Source organism: Orbicella faveolata, unplaced genomic scaffold (assembly GCF_042242905.1).
Source record: "Orbicella faveolata isolate gen_17 unplaced genomic scaffold, um_ofav_v1 contig_47, whole genome shotgun sequence".
Taxonomy (NCBI): Eukaryota; Metazoa; Cnidaria; class Anthozoa; order Scleractinia; family Merulinidae; genus Orbicella; species Orbicella faveolata.
Genome location: NW_028301577.1, coordinates 23,142,708 through 23,167,829, shown reverse-complemented (window position 1 = coordinate 23,167,829; position 25,122 = coordinate 23,142,708). Strand labels below are relative to the sequence as shown.

Genomic DNA, 25,122 nt, shown 5'->3' with positions numbered 1-25,122 from the left:
CGTGCTAACCTAAAGAGGACATCACGTGACTTGCAGATCTTTAAGAAGTAGCTAGAATTTGAATATAAACGCCAGCTGACCAGGGTCGATTATTTAAAAACGGATTAGATTAGACTGATTAGTAACTGTATCGCTTACGCTAATGAGGCAAATATTTTAAACAAAGATTCCCGTATACTTCCACGAATTCCAGGTTGGAATAATCTAGTCAGAGTGCCACCCTTACTCCTGACGTTTGTTTTCCTTTCTATTTCGCAATTATTGATTATGATTTTGTCTCGCGTCACTAGGCAAACGAAGCACGAAAACCGCTGAGACAGTCAGGGTAAAGAAACATAATCAAGGGATTAAAACCACTTTTCTTTTACTAATGGATTTATTTCAAACTGTTAACAAGTCACGGCTGCACGCCGTGACGTTTTTAATTGTATTTTTGTCCGGCCTTTTCCACTTGCGCCATCGCTAAGCCTTTTTCTACTCTGTTGTAATCATCTTTCAATGATCACGTTTAAAGACTGACTGTTGTCATTATCCTTCGGCTGGTGTATCCTCGTGCAATTTACTGTAAGGCATTTCGTTTTCTGACAGGCTAGAATCTGTGGAAGTGCTAGAATCATCTGTTGATGAGGCAGACGAGGGACGTTTGTGGAGAACAAGGCAATTCTCGGGAAGATCTCCAAGATTTACGTATTGGATGGGCTCACTGTTTTGTGCCAAAAGTGGCGCAATATCATCGTGGATCGAAGTCTTTACCATTTCTCCATCTATATTTGAGTCATCGGCTTTTTCGCTTGCGAACATCTCGTCCTCATCATTAATTGATTCCAATTCTTGACAGACAATTCCACATATTGAATTGTCCCTCAGTTTATCTGGAAGCTCGTCAAGCTTAGATTCAGATATCAAATCTGATTCAATCTCGCTGAGAGAATTGCCAGTCGCTGACAAATCTTCATCACTGGGCACATGATGTGTTTCAGTACTCCCACTTTGCTTTAGTTTCAGGGTTCCAAGGTGTTCGTGATCTATCATGGAAACAGGCTCTAGAACTATTTTCTCGACAGTCTGTTTGTCTACCACAGATTTCTGTCTTGATTCACTGTCCTTACCACCAGTCTCATAAGGGAGAGATATTTCTGTGGTGACAGAAACGGACGGGTCTGCTCGCTTACGATGGACTTGTTTGGGCGGAGGAGGAAGTGTGACAGGAATACCCTGACCATTCATCTTAGTGATCATGTCGGCCACGTCAGAAAAGATCTGTAGTGGAGGGAACAGACTCTCCTGATCTGCAGCACAATTATCCTTCTCGTCAGTCTTTGGTTCCCTTGACGCACATGCAGAGTTGCTTTCAAGTTTTGCACTACTATCCGAAGATGATTCACTTTCGGTATCCATCTCAAAAATTAAACCCTCCTCGCTTTGCGAAAAAATTGTCCATTGGCTTCGTTTACTGACTTCTTGATCTGTTTCCAGCTTGGGATTGTCAGAAGTGGTGAATGTCTGTTCCGTAATACCAGTATCAGACTCTTCTGGGAGTCTATGAAAGTTCTTATCCGTGAAATTATTTCGCTGAAGAACAACTTGTTGGTCAATCAAATTTTCAGCACAATAGGGCTCAAAATGCGAGTCACTTGCTTGAGGTGATGAATTCACGTTTGGCGAGACCTGGGTGAAAGACCTACTCTCCGATAAGAACGCTTCCGTTTGTTCGGTTATGCACTGTTCTTTCTCTGTGGTGAATCCCTTTGACTGATACGACCGAGAATGTTCATCATGTGAATCTAATCCACCAGGAATTTCGAATGGATTTTGCGATTCATCTGGCAATCTTTTCGATGGCTGTTGAAATGGGTTGCACTGGGAAAATCCCGTAAGCTCTTTTTGGTCTGATACCAAAAATGAGTTTAATTCTGAGCCCAGTGGGCTTGGACCAAACCTGGTTTCTCGCTGGATGTCTCTTGAATCTGGTCTGTATTCTATCTTTTGTTGGGGCTCGGAAGTAGTAGAAGCGTTAGAAATAACCTCTGGTAAGAGAATACTTGCAGATTCGGGTTGATAGTTATTGCTAATTGTGTCTGGTTTTTGCACGGTTAGACCTACCATCTCTAGTTCGTTTTCCTTTGAATCTGTTGTGTTAAACAATTGCTGGCAAGTATGCACTTCCAGAGGCATTTCACTATTGGAAAGCTCTTCTTGAGGCACTTCTTCAGCCAACTGTTGGGTAATATTTAAAGTTTCCACTTTGCATGAGTCGTTCATTTGGTTCGTTTGTACTTCTGTTAAATTGGAATTCAGGTGTGAATGTTGAAGCGGATTTTGCCTGTAAACGTCTGTGTTTTCATAATTTAAACATGGCTTTTGCGGTAGACACATATCAACTGAGGCCTCCGCCTGCTGACTGGGACTATAATTTTCTGGAGAGTTCATATGTCCTCTGTGGCTTTCATTAATCGTGAATTCCACAATATCAATTGGTTCACTCACGCTGTTTAAGTCACCTATTGATCTGGCGCTATTCGAAACTGAAGAACTGGCTCCGCTTGACTGTTTTGGAGAGAATGCCTCTGTGGATCCACGCAGATCTCTTACACTCCATTCGTTGACAACAAATTCTTGTCCTACCTCTGAGAAAGAGGAACATCTGCTCCGTTGTTGGTTGTCAGTTTCCTGTGAGGGCGAAGGGCTGCAAACGTCCATTACATCGTTCCATTTATTAGAATCGTTAGTATTCACCTGTCCTGTCTCATAAACATTTGAGCGTGAAAGGTTCGCCATAGACACGTCGCTTGGAGTGCAGATTCCAGACACACCTGGGGCTGGTGTGTGCGGAATGTGGATAGGAGTCGGTGCTGTTGTCAGAAACGCACTTGGAGGCGTTTGGCGTGGAGTAGGTGCTGGGGTGTTGAGACAACTTGACCATGCACAAGCGGGTGTAAGTGGTACACTGTGATTTGCAGAATAAAGAGGCGTTAAAGGTAAACTCTGGAGTGCTGGTGAGAATGGGGGACGTTGATCTGGTTGGTCATTATCCCTGTGTTCCTCTTCTTCCTGAATCTGGCGAGCGGCAACAGCTTCAAGTCTTTCACTCAACAGATTAAGTTGGTCAATAATAGCAAGATGTAATCTTTCTTTCCGTTGAGTGGTTGAAACGGCTCTGCAAGAAGAATTATCATCGGCGGTTGCTTCTTTGTCATACTGGTTATCCTGCTCGGCGTCCGATTTTATCTCGGAAAGGAAAGAATTTTCCCCATCCTTATTTGCTTCACTTTCCAAAGCCACTAACTGCCCTGTGCGTGGAACGCTGGGTGGGGGTGGAATACGAACAAGTTCGAGCAGACCATTTACAGATTCATTTTCTACACTTCCCTCGTTCTCCAGCGATATTGCCTCAATTATAGGAGTCCTCACGCTTTGTTCGCTATCTTGAATCGTTCCTGCATCAGGGTCTTTTCTCTCTGTTTTCAGTGTGACATCATCTCCAAGGCCATCTGTGCTTGAAATACTGGCAATGTCACTTTGGTCATTTGATACAGTATCTAGAGGATCGGCTCTCCTTTTGCGATGAATTTCTGGAGGAGGGAGAAGTTTAACTAATTCTATCTCGAGTTCTATATCCCTGTTGTCAACAATCATTGGCCCTGGTGAAGTCTTATTTTCTTCTGCCACTTGTGACGGTTGAGGCTTTGTGAATAAATCAGAAAATTCTGTATCAGCGTGCTCGATTTCCTTTGCTTCCATACCAGTCTGTATGTCAAGAGTTGGGCTACTGATGGTTGGATACTGATCGCTCGTCACAGACACGTTTTCCTGCTGCTCGCCTCCTTGCAGGATCATGCCATCACCAGATATGTTAATCCCACCCTCATCTACGCCGTGAGGCGACGCTCCAATATTTGGATCCACCAGGGTGGTACATGATTCGCTTGCCTTTGGTAAATCCATGGTTTCTCCGGAAGGAATTTGTAAACCCGAAGAAGAATCGACATTAACTGTCGGCATTTCGGGAAATGACGCCATTGAACCACTGAACATACTTGCTGAGCGAGATTGACTAGGAACGTTAACTTTAGAATTGCCACTGGTGTCCGATGCATTGCGGTGATGACCTGTAACGCCACTGATGTTTGATAAATTGTCAACAGCTTGTCTGTACACTGCCTCTATCTCTGTTGGATTTGCCATTCGCCCATGGACAGGCTCTAGAAAAGTTGCTCTTGGTTCCTCTCGGCGAAAAGTATCGAATCGTTGGTACGAACCTATTTCCATTGGATCTAAGTGAGAAGCAGACAGTCCCGGCTCTGTGACAAACATACCACTCAATGTATCCACCACGCTTGCAGAATGTATGCTGGGAGTAGGCACCAGAGAAGAATCATACACTTCCTGTCTGGTGGGCTCTCGCTTGCTAACCAGGTCTGGACGAATCCTTTGAACGATGTAGATAATGCTCACACCGACGAGAATAAAACAAGAGGAGACAAAGAAAGCGGTGGTGAAGGAATTGGTGGTTTTGTATAGTTCACCTTTGGACAGAACAAAACAGAATAACTAAACTTAATTACGACTAACTGACTAGAAAATGGAAACCCTGAAGGAAAGGGCAATCAAGTCGCGGACATATAAGTCTCCTAGGGTTATTCCCTTCACAACGATCCATAAACGCTAAAAATGTAAATTTGATGATTAAAGGTAATTTTTTTTTTTCTAATTTTTGAATGCCCTTTTTGGTTACATTGGCTTTGTTGATATGGTTAAGGGACCAGGTTTTAATTTTGTTCATACTTCTGTAATAAAGCAAAAAAAAAGTAAAGAAATAAGCTTTACCTAAGACAGGAGGTCCCAAAGTCAAAGGAAAGGCCACCACTCCGTACAAGTTCCCGATTGCCTTAGCCATGAGATCTTTGCCAACAATATCCTGCGTGATAAGTGGAACTGTCACCACGAAACAACCGTCAAAAAATCCAGCTACTAATGTGTAAGCCAGCAGGCCATGATAACTTTTGGCAGCGGTGACACACATAGAAGACAGGCTTAAAATGACTGCTGAGAGAACGAAAATGTACAAACGCCTGACGCGTGGGAGATCCGCCAATCTTCCACACAGGAGTTTACCAAATATGGCTGACACTGAAAGGTACCCAAGCAAAAGAGCCCCTTGGGAGACGGGGATACCCAGTGTTACAGCCATGCGGACCTACAATAGATTTACAGATAACACTCAGTTATTAGTATCAATACAATTGGTATTATCAGCAGAGATCAGTTGGAGCTTAATTAACGAAGCTCTCTTAAGTTAAGATGCATCCTAAGCATTTTTTTTTTAACAAGTCTTTCGTATTCGAGACATCTTAATTTAAAAGGCTTTCGTAAATCTGGCTCCACGACTAGCACTCCTAGATTATTTTTGTAACCCAGTTTTGTAACCCAAAACCCAAGTGGCTAGAAACCATTTACCACTTTTTTTGGAGATATGATTTAAATCCTTAAGTATAACTTCTTCTTGTAGTGCGATCCTGTTAATGTGATTATTAATCTTAGAGTAGTTTTGCTTCTGAAACATCTGAGTATACGTGAATACTAAATATGAAAAATATCTTCTCGAGTGTTCCGTCTCCTTTGTTTTTGTTATAAATTCTGTCGCACACATCATTAGTTAATTAGCAAACGACCGAGATGACGATTTAGTAGTTGTAGCACGTTGCAACCCATTTCGATTTTAAATTGTTTTCTCTGTACAGGTATGACAATATCTTATAGTTTTCATGAAGTCACGTGATAGACGTTTGACCACATTAATTGAACTAGCCGGAATTTTGCTCACCAGATAAGTATAAGGAAAGAAGTACGCGAAGAGAATGAACGACATTGACAACACCCACATCGTAAACGCTCGCTCTCTCCACGGGCGTGGATCTATGAGCCTCTTCAGCCGAAACCAGACGCTCGGTCTTTCGAAGGCTAAGTAATCAACTGGTGGTGGAATGTACGCGCAGCCACACAAGAACGTCAACGCGGAAAATACGCTTAAAACGCGCATTCCTCCGCGCCAACCGTACTTCTCGTCGAGTTCCTGCAGCATGACATTGAAGACAAGCGTTCCAAATCCGGCCCCAGTCATAGTGATACCGTTAGCGAGAGAAATGTTTCTGTTGAAGTAGAACCTCAAGATGAGCAGACCGGAGAAGAACAAGAAGCTTCCTCCAGTCCCCCAAAGCACTCCGAACGTGAAGTACATGCTGGCGATACTGGGCGCGAACGACGTCACAAGCAAAGAGACGGTGGTCAGTACGCTGCCCGCGCATGCCATAACACGGCATCCAAAGTGTTCGCACAAGGCTGTTGTGACGGGTCCAATGACGAAGAGAAACCCATAACCCAACGAGCCAACCCATGCTGTATACAGATAAAAAAAATTGGATAATACTCGTTTAACAGAGACGATACCGAAGACAAATGCTAATGCTTTTGAGGACATAAGACGGCGTTCTTTTCGACAAACCCTTACGTTCGCCATGTACGTTACCGTTCGCCATCAAAAGGTTCACATGATTCTAATATGAAAGCTGGTTCGTGAAAAGTACTTATACGATAGGAAGAAAAGAAAAGTAGTAAATTACGAAAATTCAAATTAATAATGGACAACTTCGAGTCAAGAACAGAAACTCCTTCAAATCTTTTCGGTGATAAATCATAATATCAATCACGCCTAAAGTGATCTGTAATAAAACTCAAAGCTTACCTGTCGCAGATTCTCCAGATTTAAAATCATTGAGCAATGAAATAAAAAGCGTCCCAAACGACTGTATAGTGCCAAATACAACACACTGAACAAAGAAAGAAGCAAAACACACAACCCAGGCCCATCCGCTGTCCACTTGATACCTTACACCTGCCAGCATGATGTACAAAATTTAAACCCTGCTTTGATTCGTGGCAATGAATGCTACGTTTTGCCGTTAGAAAACGGCGATGACTCCAATTGACAACTTTTTTTTAACCCATTTTGTGTCAGTCGCCGCAAAAAATTTCGACAAAGTTTATCAGCTAATTATGTCGTAGACGATTTACGGAAATTATGTCGTAGGCCTAATTTGTAATTGGTGTTAGTGACGGAATCGTTCTGATCCTGTGCGCGCGCGCGAGGAACACTGTTAAGACTAGTGGGAGCTGCAGGCTGTTTTGACTGACAAAAAAACACACGCAGATTTAAAATTTACTTGTATCGATTTAACAGCATGTATTGCAAAAGTGTGGCTCTTCAAAATGGACTCCAACAATACGGATTCCTGTAGTTTTTCACCGTTCCTAACACGGCCGAGCCCTAAGACCCTGACTAAGAGTGCGTACTCTTCTAAGACGAAAGGCAAGTGGGAGGATTGATGAATAGGCTAGAATGTTTGAAAACCCGCGGAGAAATTTTCGGAAAATTGAGGGATGAAGGTTGAGAGCTTGTCATGACCAGCTTTTGCTGTTTTTGTCCTGAAACAACTTTAAAACTGACCAATGCGTGCGCCAGTGTCAACAAAACCGGCAAGGGGAACCTTCCAAACCGTTTTTTAGCATCCGCTTAGTTTATCCTGACCCGGGAAATGCTGAATACTTCCTTTTTGGTGAGAGTTGAAAAAGATTTCGATTTCCAAACTACGAGGAAGCTACTCCATAAAAGACATATTGAGTTCTTGTAGTTAAGAAAATCAGGCACGCCTAGCAATCGTGCCCGGCCTAAACGTTTATTTCGATAAAGGTTTTCCTGAGCCGAGATTCACCGTTCGCTGAACATGAATTCTGAGTTTGTCGATCGATAAGATAGGTTTAGGAAGTATGATTTGCAGCCTACGCGAGACGCTAGTCGAAAAGAAAACCTGAGGTACTAAAATAAGACTTCCAGTTTCAATTTCCCTCACTTATAAACATATTTCGCTATATTACAGAATTAAATTAAGAAACATATTGCTGTGTAAAATAATTTTTCCTCATTCCATCCGATTCTTATTAAAATTACCTCAGTTCTCAGTAATCGTCAATAATTTAAATACTTTCTTTAGCTTTAACTATTTTCGATCGGTATTTGCCTCTCTGTTGCAATTTTCCTGTTCATGGTAACTTCTTCCTTGCCATGCCAAGTGAAATAATGAAATGCCCATGAAAGTTCGGATATAAACAGCTTTAAACACTGGGAAGATGTGAGATCGAGAAGACACATCTACCGTGTCGAATCCATGGGTGCGTGGCAGAAGAGGGGACTGATGACGGGGCGACCCAAGGACGGGGGAGGGGTGTACAGGGGGGAATCGGTATGGGAGAACGGAAGATGACCCTCCCTTGGTCCTTTCAGTGAAGCACAAAGGTCCTTGACTGAGGATACAGAACGCCCCGTACAACTGAGTGCGGGGGAAAATATAACGACAACTTATATAACACGTATAACACAAGCCGCACACATTTCTAGTATGGATTCGCCACTATGCCGTATATTTGTGACTAGTTTTGTTAAAAGATTCTTGAATGGCCGCCAGAGGTTTGAAGCTTCGTTAGGATTTTTTTCTTCTGTGCTAAAGGAGTCCGGAAATGTTGCTGCCACAAATTAGTTTCAAGATAAGGCCAAAGTGGCGAGAAATTCACACGCTGTTTGCCGAGATACCTGATCCTTTATACTTTCTGTTGAGATTTTTGTTGAACAAGCCTGGGATTCTTGGCAATTCGTACGTGTTCTACCACGTGCCCATCACGTGGACTTTTTTTTCCCGCGAATTTCTTCAAGTGGTTCTCGACAGTGCTCAAGTTCCTTCTGAACAGGCTCTCATTACTCATGTCAATACACTGTAACGGCGCCAAAATCCTACGTACCCGACCACCCTCGGGTGGCCATGCCAGCCACTGAAGCATTACGGGAATGACCGGTTTGTTCATCGAGGCAGCAAGGCTAAGATCCTTTGTGCAGTTCTCAGAGCAAATGTACTTGGGTGTCACGCAACATACAACAGCTGTAGCCGCTTTGATGTTCCGCTGAATCTGATTAGGCGTGTTCTCGTGATTGGGAGAATGACTTGTTGCGTGACGCTTGTTTGCGTTACTCACGTCTGTCCAACACTGGTAGCCGTGACTCTCCAAGTACTGAACAAGCACTTGCACCTTGTTCTGTACGTCCCAGTGATAACTCAGGAAGAGGTTTGGTCGCGGAGAAATTTCCTCCAAATCTAAACTGCTTTTATCTATAAGGAAAGACATTGCCATCATCAGGAAATACGTTTCCAGCCAGCGAGCAAGACAGTATATAACTTAAAGTAAAAAAAGACATTGTGTGACAATCAAAAATTTCAGCTCAGTTGGGTTGCTAGGTACCCGTTGCCAGGTACCCGTTGCCAGGTAACATGAAGTGTGTCAAGCTAATATTTTGGAAAATTTGCAGCAATTTCGTTTCCAAATTGATGTCGAACAAAATCATGATAAACCACAACGGCTGACTTGTATTACAAGAGGCAGGTATAACGTTAAGTCCTGGGAAGTTCCAGCCTTGATGCCAGGCTCTCTCCTTTGCCTCCCTTGTCGTTGAGGAGAGCCTGGGATTGAGGTTAGCGCTGAGAGAGCAAGAGAGCCTAATACATAAAATGTTGTTATTTTTCTATGTTAAATTTTAACACCTACCAGAAAGCGTTGCAAGAACTCTTAAAGGTTTGAGGCCTTCGACCATCCTGTCCAAGAACTCCTGCTCCAGGATGACGGCAGGCATGTTCCGGAAAGGTTTCAAGTGGTACAACAGTATATCCATACTCTCTTCATAGGAGTTACCCTCAAAATTCACCGAGGGACAGCTCCCCAAAATGGCTTGCATGTTGGGTCGAAGTTTATCCCACGAGTTTGCAGCCATGGCAACCACGAAAGGTTTGCCTAACCAATCAGCGAAAAGAACTTCATTGTAGACAAAAAGTGACGTGGCCGCAGCGGTGGAGAGGAGGATGATCACGTGACTACACGCGGCCAGATGCGCAGAATTGAGCTGCAAGAACTCTTCTCTAGATTGGCCGAGTCGCTCGTGCTTGAACACCTGTGCGAAAAAATACGAAAACGCCAGTTTGCATTTCACAGTTTTAGATGTTTAAATGCCCATTCGCGTAGTACAGTCGCTTTTCGCGACAAAAAGTTTCTTTTAGAACAAAGAAATCAGAACTTTACATAGGACATTGCTTCTCTGCCTGGTTGGGAGCTAACTCCATAACATTTTAACCTCCTCCCAGTATTTGTATTCTGTTGCTTCGACAATTTGTCAGCAACCAACACTCTGGAGTGGAGAGGGTCACTGTAAGGATAAAGTGTTTTGCCCAAATACGGCAACACAGTGAACTCGGCCACAGCAGAAACCTGGATTTCTCGTCTTTTTTGTTTTTTTTTTTCGAAATTAAACCACAGTTTTCCAGTTTTTCCTTAATTTTTTATTACTTTCTGCACATAAATTTCACTGGCCTTACCAATGAAGAGCTGAGAGGTTCTTTATCATTTTAAAATACCTCTTCATAGATTAACGTTCCATGATATTAACGCGTGTTTTTAAAAGATCGCGTCACTTTTCGTTGTGTTAATTTCATGAGGCGTTAATTAACAGTGGCAAGTTCTACAATTTCCGCGACCCTATAAATTGCTAAAATGTAAACATAAATTCCTAAATTTTGTTCTAACGTGGCTATTGCATGATCCAATAACAAGTTTGTTTGTTAGGTACATTTTACGCTTCTCCTTGCTCGAACGATTTTACTCTCTTCCGTTTTCCTTAGTTCTTTGTTCGGTTCCTTTTTACCGTTGATCCTCCAGCAAGAAATATTAATAAACCTCTTATACAGGCATTTCAGCAATGCTTAATCACACGTTATTCGCGAAAAGTCGAACATAATCAAAGTTGCTGCTTCACAGCCCCTCTTTCCAACCTTGAACTGTGTGCGAGGGCTGTCCGCGAGTTAAGTTTACGAGCGTGGAGCGTGACATCACGCGCGTCTTCGAGAAAACGCACAATAGAGGAGGGCTGTCAAATTGTCTCGATAAACAGGCTTAAGTTCTTGAGACAGTGAAGACTTTTAATTAAAATACTAGTAAAGCAGCCTATTTCTCTCTGTTTGTGTCTTAAAAATGGGCTTAATTTTAAATTCGCACCTTTGTTGTGCGTAGGAGTGATATTAATGCGGGTTTACGCGATATTGGAAAGTACGTACAAATTGTTTTCAATTCATAGAAAACAATAAAATAATCTCCCTAATGAGCAGTGGAAACTATATTTGTACCCTAAATTATTCCAACACAAATCCATTGACATGTTAATTAGTTAATAAATAATACAATAGCGTGACTGTTAAATCGCTAATTGAGAATTCAAATTTGATATTTTTACCTGGAGGTTCTTCTGTACTAAATCCGCTCGCAGGTTATGATAAAACCGGACATCATTTGGATCACAAATAACGTAGACAGAATCTTCTTTGACTTTGCCTTTTTTACACTTCAAAAACCAGTTTTCCCTGAATTGTACTTGATCTTCTTGAATTTTCCTGACTTGCTGTACAAGTTTCCGCCGCGCCACTCGACTGTCAACATTTAAATAGGTTTCCATGTCCGTTTCACTCATGGAAACCAACAAGTAGCCGTCGATTTCGTTCTCCTCGAAGCTGAGCGCGCAGTGTGCTTGCATTTTCAGCGAAGCCAGCCAAGCCTGCACATCGGTTATATTCCACGAAGACACTGGCTTTTGTCTGTCTAGTTTTAAAATGTCTGGTTCACTTGGAGGAGACGGAATGCGTAGCCCGAAAAGGGGGGCATATCGCTCCAGAGTTTCGCTAAAAGAGCCCACGACCAACGAGGAAAGTTCAGCCACGCTAGAAGCAACATGATGACTCAGGTCGAGAACTCGCTCCTCCAGCTGCTTGTAGTCTTGAGGGAGCTTGCCGCGGTTATATTTTATACAGAACAATTTTACAGGCTTTTCAACTTCGTCGTCGTTGTCATGATCAATAGCGCGTTCTTCGTCCCGATCGAGTAAAATTCTTCCCTCGTGGTGACAAACTCTGGAGTTGAAGTAGGCCTCAGATAAAAACATAATAGATGCGCGGCACTTTTCAGCAATCTCCAATCTCTGCTGGAAACAGAATGGACTTTCTGTGGGTAATCCGTCGTCTTTATCGAACCAAATATCGTCGCAAAATCCGATGTTTTTCAACTCTTTGATGGTGTATGAGATGAAACGCTTCTCAATAAAACTCGCCTCTGGCGCATACGATACAAATATAGCCCTTTTCTTTGCTTTCCGCGGACTGACCGATTTTGTCGGGGACGTAGGTTGGGATCCCTCATTCGAAGTACTCGTGTTATCGGAGTTACTTTCTCCACTATACTCTTTGCCATCTGATGTCGATTTCGGGATTTGAAGTCGTTCGAGTTGCGCATCGTCGTCTGTTTGATCCCCATTCCCTCCATTTCTGCCATCTTGGCCGTCTGAATCGTTGTTGTTTTCTTCAACGCAATCTACACCGTCTCTATTCTCTGTCAAATGCGTATGGTCTTTCGTAGTAGGGTCATGGGATATTGGAACAATCGTATTGTCAACATTAGCACTACTTTTAACCTCATCAGCTTCGAGGGCCTCATCGCCGACGTCTGGCGATTCTCCGGCTGTCTTCTCCTCGTCCATTCTTCTTTTTAAATTGCGGTCGACCAAACTTATAAACACAGCATGTCAGGACAAAGGTTTCCACGCGTTTGCTTACATCTTCTTTGCCTTGGATCATGCAAACAAATCCGCTCTCCAAGCATAATATATGCAGCCAATGCGAGCGAAGCAGCATGTGTTAATTGGCCGCGTTCCCTTGGCAACTGCTCAAAGTTCGACAGTGTGACAAAAAGAGGGAGGGACAAACTTTTACACGAGACTGAAAAGACGGAAAAGACCCCTTTTAACTTGATTGTGTGGAAATTAATAACCTGCTAATGGCGAAAGGCTCTTGTCTTTCTTGACTCTGAGAAGTGAGAGGTGAGTCAAGTGACACCTGGCAGAAGATGTCAGTACTAGCTGCATATAGACAGGAAAAAGGATTTCATGTCAGGTTGCAGCTTAGTACACCTGCTATCTCATCAATACTGTAAGAACTTACGGTTAAACAATGACCTCCGTAGAAGGTCTTGATACTTCAGCGTACTAGAGCTAAAAATAATAATCAGCGAGGCTAAACACCACAGGAAATTGAGCGACGGTGAATGTAAAGAGGATCGTTCGTACTCGCGAGCTCTCTCACAAAGAAAAGAATGATAAACGGTTGTAGGCAGATTAATCTTAAGTTTTCACTCTATAGTTCAGGTCATTTCTCGGCGATGGAACAACATTTTGAAAAAAGCCGCTTTAAGAAAGCGCCGTATTTATTTATTTTTAGAACTAACTTTTACTCTCAACCAAGTGACTCTTTGGCGCAACGGCTGTGAGTTGTCTGCGTCGTGCATGAGTGGTGTTGTGGCTTGATCTATCGGTGCAAAGAAGATGCTTTCAAGAGAAAAAACAAAGCTGTAAGCTGTCAGAGTTCTGTTTAGCCTGCAAGCAAACGAAAAGAAAATAAAAGCAGGCGAAATCATCCAGGCTAGATCTGATTTGCTAAGAATCTCGCGATGTGCGGCTGAAATGAGTAACGGCGTCACGTCACGGGCTCCGCGCATGGGGAAGGTTAGCCTGATTCTCAGACGTCCGAGGTCGTTCGCGGCCCCTTCGGTGAGCGAAGGGGCCGAGAACGACCTCGGACGTCTGAGAATCAGGCTAGGGAAGGGTATGATCGTAGGCTACGCTTGTCTCATTTTCCCTGGGGAGAAATAAAATAAGCGACTAATACCTCTTATGTTACTTCTCAGTTAACTTTTGCGAAATCTTGGAATGATGATGCTCCAATAATTTCAAAAAAATATATCAACAAAAACTTGAAAGAAAACCCCGGCAATACCGTGAACAGATATATTTGAAGACTGGTGAAAAAAGGTCCACAGCTGGACCTTACCTCAGTTTCTGCAGCATGAAGTGACAAGAAGTATTTGTACTCTCTCTGAATGGGATCGATGCTAGTCCTTCGCGTCAAAGCGAGCCTAGTACGTACCGTGGGAGATCGAGCAAAGTGTCTCCACCGCGCAACCACACGTGAAGATTGGTACTGAGGCGTAAAATGCCGCTGCCAATATATCGTGGACTCGCGACATTGCCAGTCGGCCATGATGTGGCGCGAATCGCTTTAGTGCCATGTGAATTGGTGTTTGTGCTTCCTTGTTTTTTGCGTTATCTTTCGGTATTTTAAGCACAATGAATCTCGAGGAAGAAGTTTTCAAGATTGGCAAGCAGCTGGAAAAGATAGTCGGCCAAGAAGGAGCGGTGAGTCGAGCATTTGTTGTCGAGTGTCATTCAATTTGCCGGCCGGTATCACCACGGAATAAACATTACAAAAGGCCCATTCACTAGCTCCGTACATGCACTTGAACTTATGTATTTCCCGCAAAACTGTTACAAGAAAGTTCCCGAGGTAGTTTACTCCAAGAGTATATATGTTTCAGTGTGAGTTTGTACAAATATAATAACTTTTCTCCAGAAGGTAAACATATGGATCTTCCAGCTGAGTATATACTGACCTTCGATTTCTTTGCACGCAAAACGCTAAAACGAAATGAAGCGTCTATTTCCAAGCTAATGTTAGCTATTAAGCTTACCTGGCTCACTGACTGCCCTGAATTTCTTTTGAAATTAACTCCAGGGTTGCCACAGGTGAGAAAATGCTTAGGGGAAAAACATTCTTCAAGGTCAGGGGAAAGTCAGGGAATTTTACTTCGAGTTAAATTGACATTTTGAAGAAAAGTCAGGGAAAATTGAAATAATTTAACATGGCTGATGTAACGTCATTGAGGGCTGGAAGAAACATTTGGGGTCACTGTGATCTCATTGATATTTTTCCTCAATGAAGAAGGAAAATTTTTTGAAAACTTACAAGTCTTCATGAATGGGAAAAAAGGACATCTGTAAGCTGAGGCCAGAAGCCACCACTAGATCTGACATTTTGTATTTATTTTTATCACGGAAAAGTCAGGAAAAAGTCAGTGAATTTTTGAAAAGTGAGGCCTGTGGCAACCAGGTTTATTGATCAGATGTTTATTTGTACATTGTACTTTGTATTCTTCTTTCCTGAGAATGTGTTTATTTCTTAGGAGAAAGTACAACTTGATCACTGTGTAAATGAAAGAACAATGAGAAGTCATATGTTGAGCATTTTTTTTTTTTTTTCATGTATGATCTTTTTTTTTTCTTTTGAGTTTTCATTTATTAGCACTGATTTGTGTTACTCAATCAAACTGCTATTATCTCTTCAATTTTCAAGCATGTAAATGACGTTTGCTGATGATACCAAATTGGCAGAGTGTTCAGTTATGTTTCTGAAAAACCAAACTTTTTTAATCTTGCATCAGCATTTGTTGAACTTTTGACCATTCTGGTTGGTACGGTAAAAATATTTTCTTGGTTAGTGAAAAAAAGTTGTCATTTGTCACTGGGTTAGTATGCTTAAAAGTTGGTCTTGAGTTCTGTTGAGGCACAAAACATTCGCAAAACTGAAATAATTTTTTTTTTTCATGTTTCTGGCATCCTATGCAGATGAGTAAGAATGGCACTGATAAGGAACCTATACTCTAGGAACAAGTTTCACATTTTTGTTGTCTCCATTGTGTTGATCTCTCCAGATGGATTCTGACAGTGCAGTGGATCTTTTAAAAATGCTTAAAGATCTTCCCATTACTCTGGAAGTACTGCAGAAAACAAGAATAGGTATGTCTGTCAACACTCTGAGAAAGAAAAGTGAAAATTCAGACCTGCAAACCCAAGCCAAGTCACTCATAAAATCCTGGAAGAAACTCTTACCTGGTAAGATGAGTATATTTTTCAAGTGAAAATAATTATCTTAACTTAACAGGCTGCTCTGTAAGAGAAAATTTAAAAAACTTACTTGCCCTGTTGAACACCATCACTAGGGCTGTCATCAAGGGCCATAACCCATAATGCTTGTTCTGGCTGAGTATGCTTGGGCCCTTGATGCAACAGGTGAAACTACCTGTTGATAGAATTCACCCACCAAGTAACAAGTGTTTTACTAGTGTTGAGAATAAGGCTACATGCGACTCAAAACTTAATGACAACCCTGATCAGAAAGGACTTGTTTGTCTAAAATAACAAGTGAAGCTTTTTACAACTTGAAGATTTCTTTGATTGCTGACTTAACAAGGTGGAGATGCTTTCTTGTTCTACTTTCATGAAAATCTTTAATATATAGATTTAGCCAAGCCTAAAAGCGGAGCTCCTGATTGCAATAACTGACGATAAAGGAAAGAGAGAATTATTTTTTCTTGGATCAGAAACTCAAAAAATGATCATTTGTGAGCATGTAATTGTTCAGCGTGTGGTTTTGCTATTTTTTCCAGTTAAATGTTAACAAACTATACCCAACAATCCTAACCAAGATTGGAGAAATTACGTACGCAATATATCAGGGACTTTCCAAGAGACAATTGTACAAGGAATATGTCAAAAGAAAAGTCAACAACGCGCCAGGGGTTAATTTACGCCGAAATTTTGCCTTTGCGAGTACTCCTTGTTTCTCCCCCAGAGAAATAATATGACTTGAGCCCACAATCCAATTGGTAAACCAGTAACTGGTCAGCAGTCAACTTTAAAAAACACTCAGCCTTGATGAGCTCTAAATCTGAGCCCGCGATATAGTCATGTGATACTGATCAGCGGATAGCTTGTTATGACAGCTGTCAATTAACAATAGCGTGGACACCCAAAAGCAAAGATGTTGCTATGGTAATGGTGCTACTCTCTTAGTTTTCAGGGTATTAGCGTACGGACAGACGTACGTACATACGGGCAGTCATGTGACAACCAAAATTTTTCAGATCGATGGGTTACCAAATTTTGTAAAGTATGGGGCTCCGCTTGCGTGCCTTCGGTGCACAGGAACTCCGCTATTACCTTGTGTCGTGGAAACTAGGGAGAATGCCCCAGTGGGAGGTCAAGATTGTCACATTCAATATTCTTTTTTGGGACATTTTCATATACCACTTGTCGTTGTATCCCAATGTAATAATTATTCAATATTACAATTATACAGTGTGTGGGGATTACAGTGACCTGTTGGTTAGTGCACTGGACAGTCTCCAGTCAGGCCTTTAGCCATATTTTTGTCCAGGCATCCTGTGGATGCCCATGTTAATTTTTATTTTTTATTTTTCATGTTTTGCCTTATAAATTGTTCATTTGAGCAGACACTATAGCACATTTTGGATGCCTATTTTTTTCAAATCCTGCATCTGTTTCAAGTGCTGGTCAATGTCTTCAGAAAACAGATGAATTGCATCAGTCACAGAACTATAAATATAGTTTTGGTTTTCACTTTGTCCCAAGATACACCCTCTGTCTTTATATATTACTGAAAGTCTAAATAATTACTATCCTTTTGCATTGAACACCACATCCAGTACTTAGTTTGAGGGATATATTTTTGGAAAACAAGAATCCCACGATGCGCATGGTTACTCAAGTAAAGCAACGGTTAATTCGACACAGCTACATGTATAAATAAGGATGAATAAAAATTAAAAATTTTGGTGTTTTTGCTAACCTTGGTATCATCTTTGGTTAAACTAGCAACTCAGTTTAATTTAGCAAATAATTACAATCCCTTAGGCCCGGTGATTTGGTGATCTAAACACCCTGGAAAGATTGACGACGATAATTTTGGAACTAGTTGTGGCAAGCAATAAACTCCTCAATTTTCCACTGTCCCTTTCCAAATAAATTTGCACATGATTCACATATTACAAAATATAATGGAAGACTTCCATTTTCATCAATATCACTTGTCACTTTTTTTGTTATCAAAATAACGAAAGCACTGATTTGGATCATTCGCGCTTGAGTGATTCAACAGCTGCCAGTTGTGTCAGCCTGGCACATTGGTTTGTGAAAACAGGTTTTTTTACGTTAAAAATATCCCAAACCCGCTTTGCTAGTGTTTACACTGTAAATAGCCTGCGACAGCCATTATCTAATTTCTTGCATAACCTACCGGTAAATAGAGGATTTATTTTGAGGCCTTTTGAAACAAAACAAATTTGTTTCATCACCAGTGGAAACTCATCTGTTTCTGTGGTTTCTGTGGTTTAAGATCTTGTTCATGATTGGTTATAACACAATGAACATTCCAGACATATCTTATCTGTTTATGGTTTTGTGAGTTTGACTGTAATCCTTTTGTTTTTTTGTGAGGCACTTGCTATCGTTAGATAATCATAAAAAATGTGCGAAATATGTCAAGTGTTCATGGTTCAAATGTATTTAATTTGCTGACTTACTACACCTAGGTTTCACTAACGTTGTCGGCAGGGTGCCAACTGGTTTTCACAGCTAGGCAAAACTATTTGAACTGAACTTCTTTTTAAGAAAAACTTTCCAGTAGATAGCCAAATCAGGCAGACGAAATCATCCTCAGAGCCGATCAATTTGCCCAGTGCCTGGCCCTTAATAAAGCCCTAGACTATAAAAACAACTAGGCAAGTTGAAGTTAAACCTTAGAGTACATTTGTTTCTGTCATGAAACAGAGAAATCTGGAGGGAAGAGTGAAGAAACCAATGGAGACAGAAAGACACCAAACAGTGAAAAATCCAGTCGAAGCAGCTCCCCAGCACAAAGCACAAAGTCATCGTCTGCACCAAGTACCCCCAAGGATAACAAAGTTGTCATATTCCCAGCCCCAAAGGTTACAGGTGACTCAGTACGTGGGAGGTGTCGGGAGATGATTGTGAATTCTCTCAAGATTGATGGTGAATTTGAACCAAGTAGGTGACCTAACTTTGATCTTTTCTGTAGTAATTTTTGTTTTTTGTCGTGTAGTGAATGTACTGCAGCAAAGCTGTAGGTGACAGGATAAAAGTTTGCTTAGAAATATTTTCTGAAAAAACAAAATAGCCAGACAGTGCTTTCTCAAAATGACCTTGACATCTTTAATCTTTAATCTTTAATACAAATTCCAAATTACATTACATTGAACAAGTCAGTCCAATGAATTTGAGGACAGCTTAAAACAGAATACATAGCAGTACCAGTAGAGAACTGGGCTCTTGTTAACTCCTTATTAACTCCTTTTTTTAAATAAAAATACATTTTTTGAGACTGGTTTGCTTGCAGGTAAGATAACATTTAATCTTGAACAGTGTACAATACGGCACTTGTGAAATACAGTTGTCAGATCTTTGTGAAACTAGACATGCACAGCCAGTGTAACGATTTCTATTTTTAAAAACACAATGTAGATGTTCACATGAAGGCAACAAAGACAATTTATTATGTACGGTGTTCATGACACTTGCTAATGTTGTCATATCTCTATTTTTGTTTGAACAAACTACCAGTACTAGCCCGTTGTCAAACCACACACTTGTTGATAATTGCTAGATTTGTCTTATATCCATGTTTTCTTATTCTAGCCATTACTCCTGAAGACTTTGCTGCAGCATGTGAAGAATGTATCCTTTGCAAAATATATATATATTTTTTTATTTTCAATATAAAAGCACAACATGAATTTTTTTCCTGTCTGCCAGAAATATTGGGAGCTGATTCTATTCAGAAGCTTACCATCACCATCTTGATGTTGACTTTTTAGTAGCTTTCACCGAAACAAATGTACTTGTGTACTGTGTATGTTTTGATTTAAAATACTGGTAGGTTTCAGTGTGAAATTTTACAAACCAGTTTGTTAATAGATAATTTATCCCCACTATTTGAGCAATGCACCTTGAAATAACTTGTATGTGCTCTCCACACTGCTGTTTGTTTCCTTGATTTCTGTGTCAAGGCATATTCCAACAGTTTAAAGATACAAATATGAAGTACAAGCAGCGTGTCCGGAGTCGTGTTAGTAACCTTCGTGATGCCAAGAATCCATTGCTTAAAGTGAAAGTTCTCTCTGGAGAGATCTCTCCTGAAAGATTCGCAACAATGCCTACGGAGGTAAGGCTCTAAATAGATGTATTTTAAAATTTCTTTTAAAAGTAATGGTTCAAATCATAACAATAACCTTGTCACTTTACCCAAGTGAGGGACTATTCTAATAGGTAGCACTTTCCTTTGGCTCTGTTTTGTACATACATACATACTTTCTTGACTTTCCCCTAAGAGGCTTTTCAAAGACAATAACTTAAATAAGTGTCCAACATAATTTGCACTCTTAAGTCTGTTGATGAAACCGTAGTGTTTGACCATTGAAATAAAAGCTATGCGGCAGTACTTTCATGTGATACTGTTTACCTACAGGTGGTCAGGGTTTGAAATTAAATATTTTTATAAGGAGCCAACTGCAACTTAGCCCAAAAGTTTGGTTGCCAGATTGTAATTTTTGTTCACCATTTGTTTTTTTACCCTGATTGTTTTTTTTTTTTTTTCTTAGTATTTTCCTGATGTACACAATCTTTGACATATTTTAAGTTCACACACAGAGAAGCTCTATATATAGGATAGTAAAAATTTAAAGGAAGAACACGGTAAAACAACATACAAAATTATAGTCAATATGATAGCAGCTCCAGTTACGTTTTTCGTGTTTCCTCTTCTTACTCATCTAGTTTCACGTGTATGCAATTTTCAGCACTAAGCTTAAGGCTGATACTCAAATTTTGTTTGCTTTGGTGACCTTGAGTCGCAATTTCAAGCCCTGGTAGTTCTAATCTTTCAAGTCTGTGGCTAAAAGTCAGTGTGTGACTTGACAAACGAAAGCTATTGAGCAGTACTTTCATATACTTGTAGCACTGTTTATTATGCTGTTGAAGGTGGTTCTAGCTGTAAAGCCTGTGGATAAAAGCCATCCAGACACTCGACTGTTTTGCTGATGAATTTTGTTAATCACCACACTGTTATTTCTCTTTTCTCAGGAAATGGCAAGTGAAGAAATGAAACAGTTTCGACAGGAATGTGCCAAGGAAGGAATTCGAGACGCTCAAGTGGCTAAAAACCAAGGCACAGAAACAGCGCTTTTTAAATGCGGGAAATGTGGCAAGCGGCGAACCACCTACACACAGCTACAAACACGAAGCGCCGATGAACCAATGACCACTTTTGTACTTTGTTTAGAGTGTGGAAACCGCTGGAAAGTAAGTAATGTACTGAACAAACTAAGTCAAGTTTCTACATGTAACTAATTTAGATGAAACCACTTGTTTGTGAACAAATGTAGTCAATCAGTATCAGTATTGTCCTTAGATCGACTAGCAGTTTCTATTGGCTCAAAGTTGGAACCTACCTGGACCAATCAGAGTCAGATTTTTTACGTCAGTTATTTTTTAAAAGTCAATAATGCACACTTGAGGTCTAGAAAAACTGATAGTGAGCGCACAAACGGAATGTACTCTGCAATTGCGTTTAGCAGAAAGTGCAAAATCTTAGAAAACGTCGGAACACCATCTTCTATTTGTTTCGGAATAAAGCACAGAAAAGCAAAAATATTTATATCTTAGAAAGGGCTGTGATTGCACTGGCGACACATTGTGCGGTACTTACATTGTTCATGCTCTATAATTTCCAACCATACATCTATAAAAATAATAATGCACTCTCAGATCTATTAGTGGGTAGGCAGTCGCTACATTCTAAATGCTATTAGTAGAATTTCACCTGAACACTAATGCAAATGCTGCAATCTGGTTGGATGAGCCATGGCACACTATCAGCCATTAGTGTGCAGTGGCTGGAGGTCGTCTTCAAAAGAGCAACGTTTTTTTTTTCATTTTTCCAAAGTTTTGGAGGAATGTTTTGATGCAAATGGCTAATTAAAGTTCCTGAAATGACTAAAAGAAGGACATTTACAGTTTCGAGACTTTAAAAACTTGGAATTACTGAAAAAATGATGTGCGCGTGCACACAACTGCAAGTTCAAATGACAATTCAATCCAAGCAATCTTTCTAAGGCACGAATTTTAATAATATGTCAAGAAAAAACTGGAAACTGTTATTTGAAATAAATTATAGTTAGAATTCTACTAAAACAATTAGATTATTTCTATCACCTCCTAGAAATCTCAAGCTCATAATCTAAAAGAAGGACATTTACAGTTTCGAGACTTTAAAAACTTGGAATTACTGAAAAAATTATTCTTAATTAGTATTAATCTACTAGCGTTCTATCGCAAATGCTGTTCGCTGATTGGCTACGCTACTCACTATAACATATCCTGTGATAGATAGTGTGCCCTTGTTAACAAAATGACGGATGCTTCTTGGCATTTTGGAAGTGCCTGTGAAGAGGATTTAGATAAAGTTTTGAACGACTAGTTGATTTATACTAAAAACAATTAGATGGCAGGGCTCGAAATTGCGACTCACTGGTCGCCAATGCTACCAACAATTGAGCACTGGCGACTAAATTTTCAGAACTGGTCGCCAGCTGGCGACTCGGCGCGTTTTGTCCGATAACTAAAGAAAACCACGACACAACTTTTGTTTTTAAATCTGTATATTAGGAAATCAATCGGATATGGCAGCTAGTTTACAACTCACCTTTCCGTCCCCAGTAAAATAATGTCTGAATATTACAAGATAATCGAAAAAATTGAATGTATTTCGACACGTCGATATTGAGTTCACGGCGCGCCATATTGTTTTAGCGGCTTCTTCCGAAACCGGGATCGCAGGCGCACTTCAACGCCATGGGCTTCTCATGTTTTCATTTGCCGCGAAAGTCGCGGCAGATACCAATCAGCTGAAGGAATTACGCAAGTTTTTACGCTAGGGGAATGAAGATTCAGCACGGACCCGTGTTTGTCTCACAATGAAAACCACGGACTTTAAACGTTTTATGCGTCGCTTCATTTAAAATGACTATGGAGACAACCATCACCTCCGGACCAGAGACATATCACCTGAGAACAACGGTAGCTCTATAATTAAGTGTTACTCGTGTTGTTTCTAATTGTTTTCGCTCTTCAATTTGTGACTTTCCTTGCATGCAAAGTAACGTATAAAATCGTGTTCTTGTGTAAGTTATATATAAAATCAGTTGGCGACCAAAATTTACAATCTGGCGACCAAAATTTTTCCGTTAGTCGCCACCTGGCTCCCGAACGAAAAAGTTAATTTCGAGCCCTGGATGTAGATTATTCATTCTCAATTTCTATGCATGATAGTTGACTCAGGCTGTGCCCTCATCAGCTATCACACGATAGAAATCTGGAGCTCATAATCTAATTGTTTAACAGAACATTGTCACACATGCCTTGCTCATGAAAAATAAAATTAGTGCTGTTTTTTATTTTTTATTTTTTTGTTTATTTTTGTTATTTTATTATCATTATCATTATCATTATCATTGTTATTATTTTTTTTTGGGGGGGGGGGGAGGAGAGAACAAAATTGCAGTTTGTGGACTGCAATCCTTTAGAGTGAGTACATATAACAATACTTATTTTACAGAGTACTTGCCCTTGCCTCAGTGGCATTTCACTCATAGGAAACAGTATTGTTAAATAAGTCCAGATTGAAACAATGGTACATTGTAGATGTGTACAAAACATAGATACCTAATGCTTTTTCTTCTCTCTTTCCACAGTTCTGCTGACGATAAAACTTTCAGCTAAATTTGTCTTTTTTGTGAGTCGGGTTTTACCTGGTATTCTGTGGCAATAACTTGCAGAATCACATGTAAACCATTCTAGATTAGATAATTCCTGTTGCGGTACCTTTTGGTAGTTAATAGTGTAACTTATCATTTTAGCCACTAGTGGGAAATGAAAATAGATAATTGCATGCAAGTTTGTAAGGTTTGCTCATGTACCTTGTCTTTGAGAGAGTATGGTCTGTTTTGAACTTGCTATGGGCTAGTATTATAATGCAAACTATTTAAGCTGTATTGCCATACAGACAGTTCCAAGAACAGGCTCTGGTTGTTCGAAGGCTGGATAATGCTATCCACTGGATTATAAATAGCTATCCAGTAGATAAGTGTTAACAAAACAAACCACACTATCCGCTGGATAGTGATTTATCTGGTGGATTCCGATAGCATTATCCACCTTTCCAACAACCCCCTCCCTACCAAGTCATTTAGAACCAAATTTTTCTCAGTTTCCCAAGGCTTGTGTACATGTGTAGAAAAAAAGCAAAGCAAGTTTGCTGGTATGTGAACCAAAGCCAAGACTTCCATTGAGAATGAAACAGCTACATGTGCCAGTACTTTCTTTCAAGCAGGCTTGCTTAACTTGATTTATTTGATATTGTACTTGTTCCACAATCTTTGTAAAGAGTTTGCCTTAGTAATACTGACAGTCTGAGGTATAAAAGAGTCCAACACTGACAGGATTACAATTTAGCTGTATTTATTGAAAACTATGGAATCTAGGGAACATTTGTACAAGTTTTTATGGTAAGTTTCATTGTGATTCCTTGATCCAGTGGGCAAACGTAATAAATATTGTTCAATCTGTAAAGGGTGTATGTATGCAACAAGTTTGATTAAAGAGATCGTTGTGTCTGAAAAAAATTTTAAATAAACAATTAAAGTCAATTATACTTGAAATTTCATGTGTTTAGGGAGAATTTTGTGTTATTATAATCAGCGCTGGCATTATTAAACCTCAGATGTACAAGGTGGGGGGGAGGTTTTTTCAAAGTTTTTCAAAGTTTTGAAAACTTTCAGTAGCTGTTCCTTCATTCATGTCAGTTGTACCATGGCAACCATCATATTTCATATAGGTCTTGCCAAGAATCGGCTTTTTTTGAGATAATTCTGTATTTTTCCCAGTCCCAGTCTTCTTCATCAAATTGCAGAAATTCATGAATTTGTTCATTTTGTAAGCATTCTGGCTTGATTTTGTGTCAGTTTCCGTTATTTCTCGATTTTTTTATAAAACAGTGTAATTCAATCATATGACGTCATAACCAACAACAATGGTACCAACTTATAGAGCAAGCTCAGAGCTATCTAATCAATGTAAATTTATTTTGCTCTACCTTAGCAGAGGGAAAACCCAAGGGGGAGGGGTTCCATCCACCCCTTCCCTCTTGTACCACGGGGGGGTATGAG

At 40.3% G+C, this 25,122-nt stretch overlaps 3 protein-coding genes across 4 annotated transcripts; 1 reads left to right on the top strand and 2 right to left on the bottom strand.

Moving 5' to 3' along the window:
• Positions 1–54: 54 nt before the first annotated feature.
• On the bottom strand, positions 55–7,592 carry LOC110060963 (uncharacterized). Its single transcript, XM_089280577.1, has 4 exons — positions 6,743–7,592; positions 5,825–6,396; positions 4,828–5,197; positions 55–4,526 (listed from the first exon to the last, which is right to left on the bottom strand). Exons 1-4 carry the CDS (start codon positions 6,900–6,902, stop codon positions 529–531), a joined length of 5,100 nt encoding a protein of 1,699 aa, XP_089136703.1. The 5' UTR covers positions 6,903–7,592; the 3' UTR covers positions 55–528.
• A 299-nt stretch (positions 7,593–7,891) lies between these two features.
• Positions 7,892–13,081, bottom strand: LOC110061107 (uncharacterized). The gene is made up of 3 exons (XM_020767936.2): positions 11,381–13,081; positions 9,649–10,048; positions 7,892–9,215 (listed from the first exon to the last, which is right to left on the bottom strand). Exons 1-3 carry the CDS (start codon positions 12,671–12,673, stop codon positions 8,653–8,655), a joined length of 2,256 nt encoding a protein of 751 aa, XP_020623595.2. The 5' UTR covers positions 12,674–13,081; the 3' UTR covers positions 7,892–8,652.
• A 1,093-nt stretch (positions 13,082–14,174) lies between these two features.
• On the top strand, positions 14,175–24,615 carry LOC110057360 (transcription elongation factor A protein 2-like). 2 transcript variants are annotated; one of them, XM_089280574.1, is made up of 7 exons: positions 14,175–14,383; positions 15,736–15,916; positions 18,653–18,889; positions 19,538–19,576; positions 19,909–20,063; positions 20,981–21,199; positions 23,650–24,615. In XM_089280574.1, the coding sequence occupies exons 1-7, from the start codon at positions 14,315–14,317 to the stop codon at positions 23,656–23,658; spliced, it is 909 nt and encodes a 302-aa protein (XP_089136700.1). In that variant the 5' UTR covers positions 14,175–14,314; the 3' UTR covers positions 23,659–24,615. The 2 variants fall into 2 exon arrangements, with proteins under 2 accessions (XP_089136700.1, XP_089136701.1); XM_089280575.1 differs by having other exon boundaries at positions 14,308–14,383; positions 15,650–15,916.
• Positions 24,616–25,122: the final 507 nt, after the last annotated feature.

Excerpts from the sequence above, each read along its gene's own strand:
- LOC110061107 (XM_020767936.2), bottom strand. The coding sequence starts at position 12,673 with ATGGACGAGGAGAAGACAGCCGGAGAATCGCCAGACGTCGGCGATGAG. Across the intron at positions 10,049-11,380 it reads TAGTACAGAAGAACCTCCAG|GTGTTCAAGCACGAGCGACT; the intron begins GTAAAAATATCA and ends TTTTTCGCACAG. Across the intron at positions 9,216-9,648 it reads AGTTCTTGCAACGCTTTCTG|ATAAAAGCAGTTTAGATTTG; the intron begins GTAGGTGTTAAA and ends CTTTCCTTATAG.
- LOC110060963 (XM_089280577.1), bottom strand. The coding sequence starts at position 6,902 with ATGCTGGCAGGTGTAAGGTATCAAGTGGACAGCGGATGGGCCTGGGTT. Across the intron at positions 6,397-6,742 it reads ATCTGGAGAATCTGCGACAG|CATGGGTTGGCTCGTTGGGT; the intron begins GTAAGCTTTGAG and ends ATCTGTATACAG. Across the intron at positions 4,527-4,827 it reads TTTGGGACCTCCTGTCTTAG|GTGAACTATACAAAACCACC; the intron begins GTAAAGCTTATT and ends TTCTGTCCAAAG.
- LOC110057360 (XM_089280574.1), top strand. The coding sequence starts at position 14,315 with ATGAATCTCGAGGAAGAAGTTTTCAAGATTGGCAAGCAGCTGGAAAAG. Across the intron at positions 15,917-18,652 it reads CTGGAAGAAACTCTTACCTG|AGAAATCTGGAGGGAAGAGT; the intron begins GTAAGATGAGTA and ends GTCATGAAACAG. Across the intron at positions 18,890-19,537 it reads TGATGGTGAATTTGAACCAA|CCATTACTCCTGAAGACTTT; the intron begins GTAGGTGACCTA and ends TTCTTATTCTAG.